The sequence below is a fragment of the Epinephelus moara genome, chromosome 6 (genome assembly GCF_006386435.1).
Source record: "Epinephelus moara isolate mb chromosome 6, YSFRI_EMoa_1.0, whole genome shotgun sequence".
NCBI lineage: Eukaryota > Metazoa > Chordata > Actinopteri > Perciformes > Serranidae > Epinephelus > Epinephelus moara.
The window spans coordinates 43,574,055-43,592,455 of NC_065511.1; the positions used below are offsets into that span (position 1 = coordinate 43,574,055).

Here is an 18,401-nt window from a genome sequence, read left to right on the forward strand (position 1 = left end):
TGAAGAAGAGTTTATAAATTTTGAATGTAGCTCTTGAAGAGAAGAGATAGAAGATATTTTGTATATGTGTATTTGGTTTTTGTGCGTGAAGTTCGGACAAACAGAGCCCCAGTTTTGGGAACTGTGTTTTTGTAATAGTGAAAAACTGTAAATAAGCAGTTGGGAATGTGTTTCAATTTCTGGTGAATTCAGGGAACGAAATACCTGACAGATCAAATCACACACACATATTCAGTAAATGCAGTTTTGACATGAATCAGTGATTTACAGCATTGTCAGTGACTGTCTAATAAAACCATAAACAGGAAAGGCTCATTAGATCCTCATGAGTTACTCATATCTCCGTATAAACTGCATTAAAACCAATCTCTGGTGGTTTTGTGTAAACCCAGTGCATTTTTAAAGAATGTCCTTCCTTTGTTGCCGTACTGTGTGCCATTGTTCTCTTGCTATTGTATGTAGTATTTGTGCTCCACATCATGTGACATAGTTAAAACATTTGTAAAAATGAAATAAAATAAAGAAACCTTACGTAATGCACCTTTAAACACCATTAAAGCCAGAGCTCTGCGGTGGTGAGGGAGGGTCCATGTTAGTCGCTGCAGTGGCTCACAAAATGACATTTTATTGCATTTTTAAAATCACACCATCACAGAAAGAGAAAGCCATCTGCTTATAAAAATACTACACACCGGTCTGACTGAAACAATAAACATTTCTACAGAACGGCCACATATACAGTATGACATTATTCCCCGCTTTACTGATATATATTTAAATATTTCTGTCTCCCGTTTGTTAGACATAAACTCAACGATAAGAAAAGGCAACATGCAGGTGATAGCAGCACATTTAAAACACAACGAGAACATTCAACACAAAACCTCCCAAAAAGAAACCCTACGATGAATATGTTAGAGGTAGTGCTCACTTTAAACCACAGAATAAGAAGGTGATGTGTGTTACTGAGCCACAGGCAGCAGGCTGTTTGCTTCTCTTCACTGGAACTGAACTTAAATATACTTTAGATATCATGTAACTGTGCAGCACCTCTTCTTACTTTGGTTCAGGGCGGTCACTGTTGTAACTCCTGCTAATGACCACTAGAGGTCATCTTCAGTATTCCCTCTTTAATCTCAAACACTGGCGTGGAGAACACGGAGTCAGCTACCAAGAGAAGTTCAGAAATCCAAAATGCCAGAAATGTTTCAAGAGTAAAGAGCTGCTTCGTCTTCGTCCTCTGTGTGTTGATATGATGCCGACTAGCACAGCAGGGTTAAAACACAAGGCTGATGTAAACATGGCTTTTCTGTGTGACAATATGTTCCTACATCCACAAATTACAGGCCACGTGTGTCCAGGCCGATCCTCCCATACACAGGGTTTAAAGTGCGTTTCTTCTCATCATCTGAATCTATTTTCCCCGTAAAACAAATACTGCATCAGCGGTTGTTACGATGCTTCTGTCGTCTCATATATTTAGATTATTACTATAAATTACATTTTCAAAGGTCGTTTATTTTGTAATTTACTTCCACACAACTCTAACTCTGCTTCTGTAGACTGGCTCACCTGTCACCCTCTGACCAGGTGCACTACAGAGTCACATGATCAGAGTAAGGGAGGTGACATGTTGGGATAGCTCCAAAGAAAACACTGTCAGTCTGTGGGCGCCTGCTTTCTGTCGTACTATTCTCACCATATCAGAAATAAGTGTGTAAACAGCAGTGGGAACAATAACGTCCGAATGATAAAGGTGGAGTGAGTTTTATCATAAAAGGACTCGGAGAGAAAATCAGAAACAATTCAAACACACAGAGACGTGCTGCTGCTGCTGTGTGGACTTTAAAACAGTTTCTTTCAGGAAGTAAAATGTCTTTAAAAAAGGCTTTTAAAGGGTGAGGTGGGGGTGGAGGGGGTGGAGGGGATAAAGAGGTGGAGGACGACCCAGGTGGGATCCAAAGAAGGTGGGGTGTTTCAACCAGAAACAGAGGTTTAGGTTGGTGTTAGAAGTCTAACGGGCCCAGAGCTGAAGGGGCTGATGGGAGGAGAGGAGTGGAGTGGAGGGGGTGGAGTTATAGAACCTTCTGGAGGATGGCGTTGGGCACTTCCAGAGTCTCGTCCTTCACCAGGACGATGTCATAAGAGTCCAGATATTTGTCCAGCCGCTCCTCCACCTGCAGAGAGAGACCAGAAGAAAATCTGTCAGGAGCGTCTTCAGGTCCTGATCAGATGGAGCAACTGTCAGGAGCGTCTTCAGGTCCTGATCAGATGGAGCAACTACCAAACTACCTGTCCTTAGCTTCCGTAGCTTGGCTGCTATTTTGCTGCGAAGGAAACACAGATCTGTGCCTTAAAATCTGAGTAAAAAATGGACAGGCGGAGTGCAATTGTGGCTAAGGAAATACGAGAGCTGGACAGCACTGTGAGTAATGACCCCGCCCACATTTAAGAGGACTTGGTTCATGTCTGTGGGGATTACTTTTGGTCCTAAAGGTACTACACCTAAAGTTGTGGGTGGAAGCAAGGCGCACGTGTCATGGCTGTCTGTACCTTGTCGTTGAGGAAGCCGATCTTGAGGATGTTCTCCACGTTGGGCACGCCGTCGGCCATGCTGAGGTCTCCCAGTGAGTCGCCCAATAGGATGATGTTGCAGTATTCCTTCAGCTGTTTGAAGTACTCCGTGTTCCGCAGGGCGCCGTCGTGTTTGTTGTACACATGGATCAGCTCGCCTTTGAAACCCTTCAGGACGCCCTGTGAGATGAGGAGCAGATCCAACCAGTACAGTGAGACATTATGATGTGGAGCTTTAAACAAACGGAGGAGCAGAGACGTCTATTGTTCCTGCAGCACTCACGTTTTCGTCAAAGTCCATGAAGTTGGAGACGACCTTGACGTTGGGGTGGTAGACTCCTGCCTGACGGATGAGTTCCTCCAGGACGTCGCCCAGGCCGGCGGAGAAGATGAAGACGGGCACATCGTGCTGATGGAGGCGGTCAAAGAACTGCTCGTAGCCTTCTCTGAAACCAGGCAGACGCAGAGAGACATCAGTTAACACAGTAAACTACAGTAACCCTGAGTGTGCAGGTGAGGTGGAGGAACAGGTACCTGAGTGCAGCGTCAGACTCTCTCACCACCTCTGCCAGTTTGTCTCTCTCTAGCCGCTGCTCCACCAGCAGCGAGTGAGACTTGAAATACCTGCAAACACACACACACACACACACACACACACACACACACACACACACACACACACACGTTTTTAGGTCCACTGTGTTGATCGTGTACGCTGCTGTTTGTGAGCAGTAACCCAAACATGACTGTGTGTTTGTTACATAAAGTGTTTGTGTGCGTGTCTCACCACTCCACCATGAACGGGTATTTCTCCTCCATGGTGAGATGAGGGTCGATCTCGATGGGATAATATTTATTCTTCAGCTGCAGCAGCTTCTGTCTGCACTCCTCCGTCACCAGCTTACAGTTATCGATGATGTCTGCACAGAGAAGGACACTGATGTCATTTATGTGTCAAACAGGCAAAAAATAAAACAAATAGCAGCAATTCCAGAGTTCAGGCAGCATGGACATTTAAAACTCCAAAGCTGGGTAGAATCCAGTCCTCTGACAGTGAAGGACGTCTGCATCAAAGATTATTAGATGACAATTAGATGGAAACTTATTTATTAACGTCCAAATCTCTACCAGGCCACGCTCTTCTTTGGAACACTGTCACTTCCTATTGATTAACTGCAGAAACATTTTGGGGACATGCATTAATGGCTCCGTTAAAAAAATCCAATGAGTTTGTTGATGTTGCCCATTTTTTGTATTTGTAGTGCCCCCTAGTGGTCAATTTAAATAAAACTTTCAGGATATGTTCGTGGCACCTCGCAAGATATTCTTTGCAAGTTTTATGATGATTGGCCCAAAGGTCGTAGAGTTATCTGCTGAGCCACGCCCCCTCTTAAGTTGGTGATAAAATTCTGAAAAGAATCTCAGATCATTCTGCTGATTTCAGGTCTATTGTCAAATATTTTGGTGACATCTTTAAAACCGAGATGAAAGAGAAAACATTGTGAATACAGTACAAATAACATGATCCTGAAGATCACTGTGAGCTCACCGTTAAACTGGTCTGAACACATTTCACACAAGAATCAGCAGCAGACTGATATTCAGTACAAAGATCTGATAGATCAGGATTGATTCTGTGTCTGCTTCATCAGTAAAATAAAGCCTATGTAAAATCTTAAACTGCCTCTACCCTGCTGAGTTAGATGCCGGGACACTAGAAGGCCTCTGAACAGCACAATCCAGGCCTCTGGTTCAGTTATACTTCCCACATACCTTTTTTAACTCACTTTCACTTTGAGGCTGCAAAGTATCTCATAAAGCGGTTTGGTGATAAACTGAAGTTGCACATTATCCACCAACAGAGACTCTATGGGTGATACACAGTGAGTCCACCGCTAAACCCTTTTAGTTTAGACAGAATAAAATTCAGAACCTGGGAAAATTAAAGGAAATCATCACTGGTGACACCAAACATGCCTTTTAAATGTGAGGATGGATTCTTCCTGATCTGTCTCTGACTGCTCTGATGCCCCTGTGACTCCAATCTGTGAGTCCAGCCTGAAGGCCAGGTCAGAGGTCAGGGTCGTCATGAAGAGGAAAATAATTTATCCTTTTAATTTCCTGACTTGCCAACAAACTCATTCATCCTTCTTATGAGAGCTTGGAAATCAGGCTGAGACCAGTTCACGTAGTTTCAATTTTTTTTTTTAATGATGGATGAAGGCTGAGGAGTCAGTGAGTTAAAGTGGCCGAGGTCTGACTCATTTATCAACAAGCAGCAATTTCAGATGAAAAACACAGACTTGCTGTGTGAAGCCTTTTAGAAATGTCTTGTTTCCTTGTTGTACTCACTGTGACACGTCGGGCAGCGTTTGCCGTTGACGGCGAACTTGCTTAACGTCATGTCGAAGTCTGTGATGACCTGCAACAGAGCCAAGAGGATTTGGTTTATCAGATCTAGAGGAATACAGGAAATGAGCTTCAAAACTTAACAAGAGGTCCTGCTGCCTGTGAAGCACCAAACTGACTGAGAATGTTTGAAATCAACTGTTCAAAGACTTAGTGAGCTTCAGGACCACCAGATGGCACTGTTTGACCCAAACACCCACTGATAGGGACTTGATGTTCTACCTGAAGTTTGGAAGCTCCTCCTTTGATGAGGCCACAGATGATCTGCTCCACCCTCTCAGGGTCCCTCATGTGCACCGTCGTCTTCTCAAACTGAGGCATCTGAAGGAGAGACACACAGAGAGACAGCTCATTATAGGGTTAAACAATCGTCTGACGTCGACTTGGCAAGCAGGAAAATGTAAAGACACAGCATGAGAGACGATCAGCAGCTCCTGAACAGCTTCAAGAGATTCCTGACACACTTTGAGGTTTACCTTTCAGTGGGATACAGGTTCCTACAGCTTCAGGCAAGTTAGAGTCAAGATTTTTAACGACTCTTTTGATGCCACTCACACATTCGTTGGTGAGTTTTCGGAGTAATTTTGTGTTTTTCACTCTGCATGTAGGATCCCACCGCCTTGATTCCCATCGTGCAGAGTTTTTTAAACTCTTTGCTGTACACTGAGCCTCTTGTGCATTGCTTTGTACTTCTTTCAGCCATGCTGCGTGATTTCAGAAGTGAATTCAATGGCTTTTAAGTTTTTATAAGGTTTTTTGGGAGCCCTGGCATGAAGAGGACGACGACAGCACTGAGGAGGAGTTTGTGTTGAGAACTATTTGTATAAAGGTTCAATTTGAAGTGTGCAGTGACAAAGTGTGTGTGTTGAAGATCATATGTCAACCTTGAATTACAGGTATTTGTCTTAAGCCTTGAGTTATTTGCACACACTGTTCCCTGGCGTGGACACACACGCACACGCGCACACACACTCCTGGAGGGAGTTTGAAACAGCTGATGTTTGGAATCTTGTCGGTGTTGGGTAACGAGCTGAGCGGCCACACAGACAGCCACAGCAACAGTCTGCAGACAGCAGGTGAACTCATCTCGTCATCATGTTGACATCAGTTCTGCTCGACTGCTGCGAAATGGACAAATCTGTTCTCACAGCTTCCTCTGTGATGCAAGTTAAAGACATTAGTGTACGCTTGAGCCACATATTGAGTCGTAGGTTACCGGTATTTAACAGAACACAGACTGAGTCTATTGGTGATGATCGGTGAACATTCAGTAAAGCTGGCTGATGTTGTGTTTCAGTTTTGGGAGTCAAACTACAGAATGGACTCAATGCTGAGCTGATTATAATTTAAAATGACTAAAATGTAAAATAATTGAGGATTATAAATTAGAGTATAAGTTAGAGTATAAGGGGACACGCCCCTCTCAATTATATAACATGCATTTATCCCCCCAGTAAAAACACGACAGAAGCAGAGGACTTTTATTTTGACAAAAGTAAAGACATTTACTGCTCAGTTCTGCCTGCGGTGCGTTCACGGACCCACAAAAACTCCTGAATTTAGAGACAGGACACAGAATGCCACAAAGGGACACACGGGCATCTAACAGAAAAAAAAAAAAGTATATCTATACAGATATAAAAATATATAAAAGCTCTTTCTGATGTAGCAACGTTGACAGTTGAGGGTTGCAGCAGGGACATATAGTTGATGCAGACTGTGCTGATGAAGAGCAAACAACTGCCTACACACACAACGACCTCCCCACCCCCTACACGAGCACACACACACACACCCACACAACTTCCCTCCGTCTTATATAATCAGCTCCAGGCTGTGTAGCACCTCATGATTCACTGTGATCCCAAAGAAACATGACACCCAGAACACGAAGTAAAAATAAAACCTTGTTCCTTTATCAGCCTCCTCACTAATAAACACATCACTCACACACACACACAAACAAACACACACATACTTATCTCATATCTGCTGAGTGAAGACTTTGTAGAAGAAGAGAAGTGGAGAAAACCATCTCATTCTCAGACTGTCAGACTTGAATTTGTTTTCAAATAACATGTTTTGACTGTGTCGCCGCAGGGACAATGTTTGAAAACACGCCCCGCCTGCACAGAGTCACACAGCCGGTGGTTTTGCAACAAATATGAGGTGTTACAGGTTGTGTTCAACAGACGGCCGTGAAGTTCAAACCTTCTTCTGAACAAAGTGAATCTTCTGAAAACATGAAACAATGCTTCAAATATAAAACACGACGGATCTGTTGAGATGAGCTGCGTCAACATTTTGCACAATTTAACAAGTCGTGAGCTTTTTAGTGAGAGCAACATTACAATCTACCAGAAGTAGAGTTTGTTTGAGAGAATTTTTGAAATACCATAACAAGCAGCAAACACTGAGGTCAAAGGTCAAAGCATCCTCATAACAGTTGACAGTCAGCGAGGTTAATTACCGTTTACAGCAAGAATCTGTGGCACTTTTAACAGCTACTATGAACCAAAAATGGCTCCAGCTTGGAGTATAATCAATAATACACAAACACACACACACACACACTAACTCACCGCGGGTCTGTTGTGTCAGCTGAAACAGGAGTGAGGAAAAGATTGTGAGGCTGCAGAGGGTTTTTATATCTACAGCAACAGACAGGGAGGGAGGGGGCGTCGCCCAAAATGTATCTGACAACATAGCCCCTCCCCCTGCCTGCACAGAGAGACCCACACACACACATACACAGTGTACACACACATAAACACACAATGACAGTTTCAGCTGACCCATGTCAACACACACACACACACACACACACAAAGTTGAGTATAAATAGACGTGGAATGGGGCCGCTGGAGGAAAAGTGACATTTGTAATATAGCCTTGTTCCAGTAATGTGACCTCTGACCCCTGAAAAAGGACCCTTTAAAATCAATTGGGGCAGGGGGGTCGCTTCAGCATTACAACTGCTGAGCACACACATTTTAACACACACAACACACACACACACCCCTCCCCCCACACATGTAGAAACAGTGCATGAAAGGTCACAGGGGTCAAGGTTCAGCGTGAGCGTCAGGCTGTTTGGTCTTACAATGGTCAGTTATACATGATGCACACACAGCTGATGGCCTCACACACACACACACACACACACACACACACACACAATCTACAGTATCTGATGCTCATCTCTCTGCTGCTGTAATATTCAGCTGACACATGTAGAAACATGAACGCTGCAGCACATTTTTACGTTTCTAGGTGAGACGGAACATGTCAATCATTTTCTTTCAATTGCACATGCGCACACACACCTAGACACACTCCCATACACACCTACACACTCCCATACACACCTACACACTCCCACACTGACACACAGTTAAGTATTCCTGTTGAGCAGGTTCTTGTAATAAAGCCTGGGAGTGGTCTCACAACCCAAATGTGTCAACTCCAACATAACTCTTACTGCATCAGTCAACACAGACTCCTCTCAGGGTGAATTACAGGGATCAATATGATGATCAGATCAGTATCAGTATCACTATCAGTGTGATTCATTATTATTATACTGGGAAGAATGAAAGTTAGCAATGTGTGCCATGTAGTGTTGTCACGATACCAAAATCTTTGTTTCGGTACCAATACCAATATGAATTTCGATACTTTTCGATACTCTTCGGTACTTTTCCTAAGGAAAAGTCCTTTTGGATACAAACCTTTAGAACAATAAATAGTAGGGGTGTAACAGTACCAAAAAAATCATGGTTCGGTAAGTACCTCGGTACGGACGTCACGGTTTGGTAACTCAAATGTTCCACCAAGTTTGTGTCGTCTCGTGTTGTCTCCCTTTGCAAGGCAGACTTTCTCTTGTCTTTTTTCACGTGCGCCAGCTGCGAATGTTGATACAGGCGTTGTCATACACACCACTTGCGCAATCTGTGCTCCAATAGGAACAAGAAAGGCGTTTGTGTGCATAATTGAGTAAAATAAATTAACTAAATTAATGAATTGCATCAATTTCAAAGTACCGGTATTTTCCAAATACAGTATAGTACCGTTTGGAATACACTAGTACCACGGTACTATTTTAGTACCGGTATACCGTGCAACACTAATCCACAGGCTAAATGTCTCAGGTGAAGGTTTTGCTTTTAACACCGTACGTGCTGTGGGCTTGTTGGTTAACTGTGTAGTCAACCCTCTGTTAATGTAGCATTACGTTAGCTACCTAGCCAAGATTAATGTCAATATATTGCTGTCATAGAAACAAAACACACGTGGGGCACTTTGTTATGTAGAACTCACCAGCGCTCTACCACTGATTTTCTGCAAAAGAAAAACACAATGTCGACAGAGAAGAAAAAGACAAAGTAAGCTAACAGTTTCAAATAAAAGAACTGGTAACATCGGGGCTTCTCGAGACGACAGTCGTTAATAAATTAGCACCATAGCCTGTTTCCTACTGCTGAGACTGACGGGTTAAAGCTTCACACATCTGTGGGAAAAAGCTGGTGTTGAAAGATCGATTTGAATCGGATGAATCGATTATTTTAACCATAACTGAAACTGCTTGTTGTTCTCTAGTCTCGCCAATAGACAATCAGAGATCTCCGTCTTCTTATAGTCTGGGGACACTCCTTTCTAAAGTGTGTTTAACACACCAGAGAAAACGGCCGGCAACAAAGCAACGCCTCTTGCATTTTTGAAAAGGACACGCCCTCCCGGAAATGTGCGCTCCCCCTTTTCTCGTCCGCAAGGAAACAAACACACACAGAGCTTGAAAATGGATGCCGAGTGATTTAACTCCGTTTTATCAAACGTGTGCTCAGTCCACAAGATTGTGGAAATGAAGGACTTACAGCGACTTTGTTTAAAACTTTTAACGCAGTCGGACTATGTTTACGAGCACAAGAGTTCAGCGAGCCACCGAAGGACCGCCCTGCGGATTTACTATTGGTTCTGCAACATAGGGAGTTTTTTTAAACTCTGAAATTGTATCTGCCCATCTAAACACAAAATCAGGGAGAAAGACATCAGTCTTTAGTTAAGCAAAGCGTCTAAAGACTGACTTGTGAGTCTAGTTGTTACTTACTTTGTTTTGACCACTGTGTGAAACAAAGAGAAATTAAGAACCAAATTGAAGTTTTCTTATTAATATTAAAGTCCTGTTTGTTGAGCTACAGCAGCAGAGAGAGTCCCTTCATGAAGTCAACAACACCGTGACGTGGAATGAAAAAGGTGGAGGTATTCTGAATACAAGCCTTTCATGTAGGTTTGTTGTGTTCATTAACTGGACGCAGCCTGATACAGTATCGTGCTCCACATGTCAGTGGATCAGGGAGGAGATCACTGTGCAACATCTGAACCTTTGAACATGGACACTTGGTTCCTGGCTCAGTTTTTGCTGAACAAGGCTCAGCCCCCCGCCGTCCTCTGGACTGTTGGTGTTGTTGCTGTAAGACGGCGGGTACAGGAACATGAGACGACCCCGTCCTCTCCTCTACCGACCTCCACTGCCTCACATAGCACGTCTTCCAGAAACTAGGTCAACGCTCTCTAATTACACTTCAGCACAATAACAGTGCGCGGCCCTGCAGTGTGTCGGGCTGCAGAGACGCGGCCCCACAGATCCTTCACTGGATTTACAAGGACAGTGTTTTTATTTAGCTGTGAGGTGTTCGGCCAGGATCTATCTGTCCCACTACAATCCTGTGAAATGACTGTGCCTTTGCATGTCATGTTTAAATACAGTCTGTACATTGTACCAGTACAGCACATGCAAAACACATGACAGAGGGCCCCAGGAAACATGTAACTCTGAGCAGATGATCGCTCCACGCCGCTGAGGCGTCAACACGACTGTGCAAGAGTGCATGTATGAACCTGCACGACTGAACCTCGACAACAAAGGTGGAGCAAAGCTTAAGTGGTTGCTGCTGATCACATGGAGCTGTTACACACATGCCTGGAGTTTCACGCAAAAATAAAGAACAGTCCCTGAACTGAACGGATGTTAGAAAGTCTGCTGATGATGGTTTCAGTGTTCTCACATGTTTGATCAGCTTTCAATCCATCAGTGTTTCTCCCCAGTAGTATCAGGATGTAATCTGATTTGCAAAGAGAAACCCAGAACTTTCTGTCAACAAGGAACTCTGGCTAAAAAAATAATCTCATCCAACTTTTTGAATCTTGACCTCGGCTCTTATCAGCAGCTTGTCGTGTAGTATTTCATGTAGTTATCTTCTCTTTCGCAAACAAACCAAAAGCAAAATCTAATCTTTAACTGGATGTCCACAAACAAAGCGATCCATTATCACACAGGTCAGGTCACATCCAGTTCTGTTCAGCACGCAACGATCTGTTGAGGAAGTGATAGCAGGGCTGAGTTGAGCGTTTACATGTTGTTTGAATATAGAACTTCACATGTTGCTGTAGAACACACTCACACTGAAAATGACCGTCATCAGTTGGACAGACTTTTCTAACAGCGGTCAAACTGCCTGTTTGACCGTCTCTCTGTATTATTTTGAAATCCAACCCAGCATTCCTCTGAGCACAGGTTACAGATAGGTTGGTGCTACTGTGACCCGGCTTTGGCCTGCTGGGGTCAAAGGTCATCAGGGACACAGAGCAGAGTCCCTCTGAGTCTACAGGTGACAGTGCACGAGCTGTGGAGAGGTGACTGATCCCAGCACTGTAGCTTTAATGAGACACACCTCTGGCAAACAACTGTACTCAAACTTCCCCCTGAATGACGACTCGGTCAGGGCACAGAAAAGGGAGTGCCGGAGGGCCGAGCGGAAATGGCGCAAGTCGAAGCTTCATGTTCATTATGAAATTTATAAAGAAAAGTTGTACGTGTTCAACCGGATCTTACATAGAACAAGGGAGAGGTACTTTTCTGAAATTATTGGAAACTGCAGTAACAACTCGCGTGTCTTATTTGCAACAGTGAACAGATTAACAAACCCTCCAGCTCAACTGCCGTTGGAACTGATCTCCACATCTAAGTGTAATGAGTTTGCAGTATTCTTTTGCGACAAGGTTCAGACCATTAAAAATGCCATTAATTCCACAACACCAATAACAACCCTGCAGCCACCTAGACACTTAGAGCTGACTCATTTTGCACCTGTAACTGACGAAACTGTCCAAGAGATCATCACCAGTCTGAGTTCGTCTACATGCTGCCTCGATGTGTTACCCACTAGATTTCTAAAGTCTGTGCTGAGCAGTTTGTTACCACCACTCGCTCACATAGTTAACATGTCACTACAATCTGGAACATTCCCAAAGGCCTTGAAAACTGCGGTCATAAAGCCTCTCCTAAAGAAGAGCAGTCTTGATGCCACAGTACTGAACAACTACCGGCCCATTTCAAATCTGCCATTTTTAGGCAAAGTCCTTGAGAAAGTTGTTTACCAACAGCTTACTGACTTTCTCCTAATGAACAACTCCTTTGATGTTTTCCAGTCAGGTTTTAGACCCCATCACAGCACTGAGACCGCTCTTATTAAGGTGACAAATGACATCCGCCTGAACACTGATGCAGGCAAAGTCTCAGTTTTAGTCCTGCTAGATCTGAGTGCTGCTTTTGACACTGTCGATCATGAGATCCTTTCACAGAGACTAGAGGACTGGGTGGGCATCTCTGGCACTGCCCTAAATTGGTTGAAGTCCTATCTAGAAGACAGGAAGTACTTTGTTGAAATTGGTAACTGTGTCTCAGACCACATGGCCTTGACCTGTGGGGTGCCCCAAGGGTCAATCCTGGGACCCCTTCTGTTCAATCTCTACATGCTGCCTTTAGGCCAGTTAATACAAAGTAATAATGTGTCCTACCACAATTATGCAGACGACACTCAGATCTATGTCTCACTGACAGCAGGTGAATATGGACCAGTGGATTCACTCTGTCACTGCATCCAACAGGTCAGTGTGTGGATGCAAAACAACTTTCTCCAGCTAAATTCAGACAAGACTGAAGTCATCGTATTTGGTCCACAGAAACAAAGAGAAAGTGTCAGCAGTCACCTCCAGTCTCTCTCTCTAAAACCTACAAATCAGGTTAGAAATCTCGGAGTAATAATGGACTCAGACTTGAACTTTAACAGCCACATCAAATCAATAACATCAGCAGCTTTTTACCATCTAACAAACATTGCCAAAATCAAAGGTATAGTGTCTAAACCTGACTTGGAGAGACTTATCTATGCATTTGTCTCTAGTAGGTTAGAATACTGTAACGGCCTGCTCGCTGGCCTCTTCAAACGGGCCGTAAGACAGCTGCAGTACATCCAGAATGCTGCTGCTCGGGTCCTGACCAGAACCAGGAAGTACGAGCACATTAGTCCTGTGCTCAGGTCTCTACACTGGCTTCCTGTGGCTCAGAGAATAGACTTTAAAGCAGCTCTGCTTGTGTACAAGTCTCTCCACGGCCTAGCACCAAAGTACATCTCTGACATGTTAGTGCCATATGAACCATCTCGGACTCTGAGGACCTCAGGGACCGGCCTCCTGCTGGTGCCCAGAGTCAGGACTAAACATGGGGAATCAGGATTCCAGTTTTATGCAGCTAAAATCTGGAACAGTCTTTCTGAAGATGTGAGACAGGCCTCTACTCTGGCAATGTTCAAATCTAGGCTCAAAACAGCTCTATTTCACTGTGCATATGACTGAAAGGATCTTATCTGCACTCTTCTCTTTAAAGTTCATTTTATAATGATTATTTATGTTTTTATTTTATTTTGTATTGTGATTTTAATGCATTTTCTTGTTCTGTAAAGCACTTTGAATTACTTTGTGTACGAATTGTGCTCTACAAATAAACTTGCCTTGCCTTGCCTTGCCTTGCCTTACTCATACTGACACTGAAACTACCACCACCACCTCTTCCATTAATACTACTGCAACTTTTACTGCTGTTGTCTCCTCTTTTTCATGTCTGATCCTCCTCTTCCTCCTGCTGCTACCTCTAACTTCTGCTGGCACCACTATCTCATTAAAAGGTCAGCTCAGATCATGTGAAGTTGGGTTGTATGAGGCACTTCTGTAGTCAGTGTGTTACCCACAGTAGACGTCAGTCGGCACACACAAACTTTGGATCAATCTGACACAGAGCCTAAGCAATGAACTGTTTTGGAGAGGGTCAGCAACAAAACATATTTTAGACACTTTAAAGAATCAGTATCAGTTTAAGTGTGCGTTATATTAAGAACATTTTCACCACTTTACTTTCTGTCTGACAGCGATTTCTGACGGGGAAATGAAGCTGTTATTTCACTCTCTTCAAAGCCAGACTCCGTTACGATAGACAGTCAGTACGTTTACATGCACGCAGTAGTCGAGCTAAGCTCATAGCTCGGCTAATCAGTCAAGTCAGACTTTTCATCTTGTCTGAGTATACATGCAGAAGAGAAAATTGAATTTCTGACCAAGTACGTCTGACTCCGCCTCGATAGATGGCACTGTGTCCTTTTTAATATCGTGCATATTGAGCTAGTTCCGGTTCTTGTTCAGAAACTTTTTTAAAGAAATCCACGTTTCATGTTTTCCTACCATCCATAAACTTCAAATGTTTAGCTCCTTTAGCTGTCGGAGCATGAATGCAGTTTCCCGGTCCGTCCAGAAGTGCGTCTTCTCGGTCGCCATGGTGTTTGTTGTTTGGTTTTCAGGGAGTTACTGCACTGCTGCTACGACATCTCCTTCTTCTTCCAGGTGAAAGCCCGCGAAAGAAAAAGTGGTGCATGTGCAGAACGCTGAGTCCAACTTCAGTCGGACTAAGTGGATACATGCAGCAATAGTTCGATTTTCAATCAATTATCTGGGTGTGTTAGTCGAGCTGTGGATAGTCCAGTTTCAGTCAAACTAAGCCAATAATTCAATTTTCTCAAGCTGCATGTAAACGTATTGAGTGATTCAACATGGCTGAACACAGGAGCTGTTGGTCTACTGCTGCCTCAAAGTTAGTTTGTTTGTGTTATTGTGTGAGTCGGGTGTTTAGTTCAGAGTCACCAAATTCACACAATAACACAAACTAACTAACTAACTGATGGAGGCAGCAGTCGACCAGCAGCTCCTGTGTTGTGGAGCTAAAATTAGTGTTTTTCTCAAAGGAGCCTGGTGGCTGTGACACGAGCCTGAGGAACTGAGGCCGTCAACAGCTTCCCTGTCAGAACGGGCTGTCTGACCCTGAGCTAAAGCAGTGGAAATACTCTAAATATAGTGTACACTTAAAACTCATATTGATTTTCTTAGGTGGATGTTTTTAGGAGGCTAAAATGCATTTTGTGGCTGACCCGTCCACATTAGTAGCTTGCTGAGCTTCCATGTCAGACTGCAGCCTGCTTCTCCAAACTGGAGGTGTGCCGACTGACATGTACTGTGTGTTTCTACAAAACTTTGCCACTAGTGCTTCTGTTACAGATCTTTTAAGACTCGTACTGCCGATCTTACAACTACTACTGATACTACTACTCTAACTTTCTTTTTACTACTTTTATCAGCCTGTTACTCAAAAGTATACTGCTGATGTTTCTGTGACGAGTGAGTAGATCTATCACTCTCTAACACTCGTAGTTCTGTTGCGTGACATAAGAGCTTCAAATATTTGCAGGTGTTCGGGACAGCCCCACACAGGACTGTTGGTTACTGAGCCCCAGCAGCTGGCCCTCAGGAGGGACGCAGGTCTGATGATGCATGTACTGACTTTTAAATCAGCTCCTCTGTAAACTGGCACTATAGACAGGGAGAACTTCTCCCATCAGCCCCACAGAGACACTCTAACCCCAAACAAGGCTGTAAAATTCCTCACCATTGCAAAATAAGCTCTCGACACCTGTTCCAACAGTCTAGACTGTAAACTCTGTGAGGAGTCTGAGTACATGAATGCCTCCGAGCCACAACCAAACATGATCATTCTAACAGACTGTGAACATGGTGTGACATGAAGACACGCCTCAGTGTTATACATGTCAAACACAGTGCCTGCTTTACCATCGAGGCCCTCCATCAGTGTCTCATGGCCCCACCTACACTGCCTTGGTTGTCACGGTGACAGCCATCTGTTGTTACAGATAAAGCAGCACGGCCACAGGAAGAAGCACCGGTCACTGCAGAAAGGGGCCGAGAGTTCAAACTGCAATCGCCTCAAATACGTCACTTTCTGAAACTCTTACTCAAACGTAATAACCATATCACTGACTGATTGGGCTGATTGAGAAACAAATATAATGCATGCTTTCATTCAAAATATTGTGCTGTGAGAGCTTTTAGTAAAAGTAGAATAGAAGAGGAATTAAATGATTGCTAAACCTTATTCTCAACTTTCTTGAATACAGAAAAAAAAATTAATTCTTTCTTCTGTGGACGATGAAGGAAACCAAACAGTGCTCAGTTCTTTTGGGGTTTTCCTCAAACTTATTAATCAAGCCAGAGGAAGAAGTGTCAAATCAAATTTAACTGTCAAAGTAACGTCATGTGAAAACAATAAAACCATTCTCATGTGTAAAAGCAACATCTGTGAATTTATTTTCACATCGAAGCTAAACGTGCACAAATGGTTCTGGTTTCTTTCTGGGATCGTATCTGCTCCTTTTCTCCTCTCTTTAAAGCCGCCTACAGACTGTTAGCCATCTTATAAGTTCAGTGATGACATAGATCAAGCTTGGGTATGACATCAAGTTTGATGTATGCAGACTATACAATGGCAGCTCCTAAAAGAGGTCAACATCAGCTACCAGCACTGGACATTTGAGCCTGTGTTGTCTGGTTGCTGTCAGGTCGAGGGGATGATTAATGATCTCCTCTAATGTTCCAAATAATTCAAAAACTGAGGCTCTTCCTAGTGTTGCTTTGGTCTTATTGTCTCTGTCCCTTTCTGTGAAAACACCTCGAGCAGTGCTGACTTCCGGAACGCACAAACAAACCAAATCCATCCTTTTTTCCAACAGGAAGCTCAGACCTGCAGTTCAAGTGTAGCTCTGCTCTGCCCTCCAGAGGTCAACAGAGTGAAACACACTCCAGCAGGTTTAATCTTCACCTGACCAGCAATGATTTTTGTCACAGCAGACACTCAGGCCTGATACAGCAGAGCAGGAAAATCATAGATGTAATTACTAACATTAAAAGTGACTGCATTCCATATGTGTGGGTGGGGGGCGATAGATTCAGGGTCCTGGTTATAAACACACTGTCATGTCTGACTGGGACATTTAAAGGAACTGAGTCATCAGTGCTGTGAGTCACAACATTCACAGAGACGAGTGTGGTCACAATACTGGAATTCCTAACTTTGATACAATACCTTGAAAAATACTGACATCCAATACCATTTTAAATACCACATGAAAAACTGATATTGAGGTAGTAACATTTTAACTTTATATTAACAAATAAATATGACATGATAACGACAACTTTTCTTTTCTTAGCTAAAAGCAGCAGCAGAATGACTGTGGGAAACATTAACAATAGGAGAGAAAGCCCAACTGGTACTGGTGTATCGATCGACTGCAGAAAATGAATATTGAAACAATTTCAAATATTCAGAATCATTATATATATCCAAAGATCTGTATTTTCGACAACACTAACAGAGTCAATGCAGCAGTAAAGGTTTGAAGTTCACACCTGTCGATGTCAGCACATCCACCACCATGTGTTCAGCTGAAGGGTCCTTAAAAAGTTAAAACTGAGTCTTTACAGCAACAGGTTATTTAACAAAAGTGAGAAATTTCTATTTGTTTAAAGTAAATATGTTGTTTGAGTCACTTTTTATGACATAATTTCCTGCAGCAGATGCATCCTGCATCCTCTGAAGACTTCCACCTCGTCAGAGGAAATTAACTAATATTAGTCTTTTTTAAGTTTCAGGGAAACGAGTAGCAGGGTTACATTAGCCCCTGATCACATAGACAGTGTATTCTAGGTTGCTAAATGCATGATGCACAGGCTTTTTTTGTTTTTTATGTCTTTATTGGATAGGGCAGACAAAGTGTGAGGTGGGGAGAGAGAGGAAATGACAGGCAGCAGATGGCGATGAGCTGGAAATGAATCCATGGCCGCTGCAGCTTGGACAGTACCTTTGTACATGGGGCGACTGCTCTACCCGCTGAGCTGCTGGGCGCTACTGCCTTTTTAAAAAAATTGAATGCCACTAGTAAAACAACGCTTGCTGCATCTTTTTATTGTTACCAGGCAACCACCCCATCACCTCCTTACACTAACCGTCCTGTGTGATCAATCTACAGTTTCTGTATCCTGCAGTAATCAGTGTGTAGCTGCTGCCATGTTGAGGCAGAGGGTGCTGTCTGTAGCTCTGGTTGAGGGTGAGAGGCTGTCAGCAGATAAACAGAGATCTGTGTGGGTACATGAGACCCTAAAAAAGAGGCTGGATCATGGGG

General features: G+C 43.4%; 1 protein-coding gene across 4 annotated transcripts in view; it reads right to left on the reverse strand.

Moving 5' to 3' along the window:
- Nucleotides 1–603: 603 nt before the first annotated feature.
- nt5c3a (5'-nucleotidase, cytosolic IIIA) overlaps nucleotides 604–18,401 on the reverse strand; it is a 25,361-nt gene continuing 7,563 nt past the window's right edge. For 2 of the 4 annotated variants that reach the window (XM_050046015.1, XM_050046016.1), the window contains exons 3-9: nucleotides 5,206–5,304; nucleotides 4,927–4,996; nucleotides 3,362–3,494; nucleotides 3,109–3,198; nucleotides 2,858–3,020; nucleotides 2,554–2,754; nucleotides 604–2,177 (exon numbers count right to left, since the gene is read on the reverse strand). In XM_050046015.1, coding sequence (XP_049901972.1) covers nucleotides 2,076–2,177; nucleotides 2,554–2,754; nucleotides 2,858–3,020; nucleotides 3,109–3,198; nucleotides 3,362–3,494; nucleotides 4,927–4,996; nucleotides 5,206–5,304 — 858 coding nt within the window. In that variant the 3' untranslated portion in view covers nucleotides 604–2,075. Of the gene's footprint in view, nucleotides 2,178–2,553; nucleotides 2,755–2,857; nucleotides 3,021–3,108; nucleotides 3,199–3,361; nucleotides 3,495–4,926; nucleotides 4,997–5,205; nucleotides 5,305–6,961; nucleotides 7,125–7,565; nucleotides 7,627–18,401 lie in introns of those variants that run through there. The other 2 variants (XM_050046017.1, XM_050046018.1) reach the window with 2 other exon arrangements.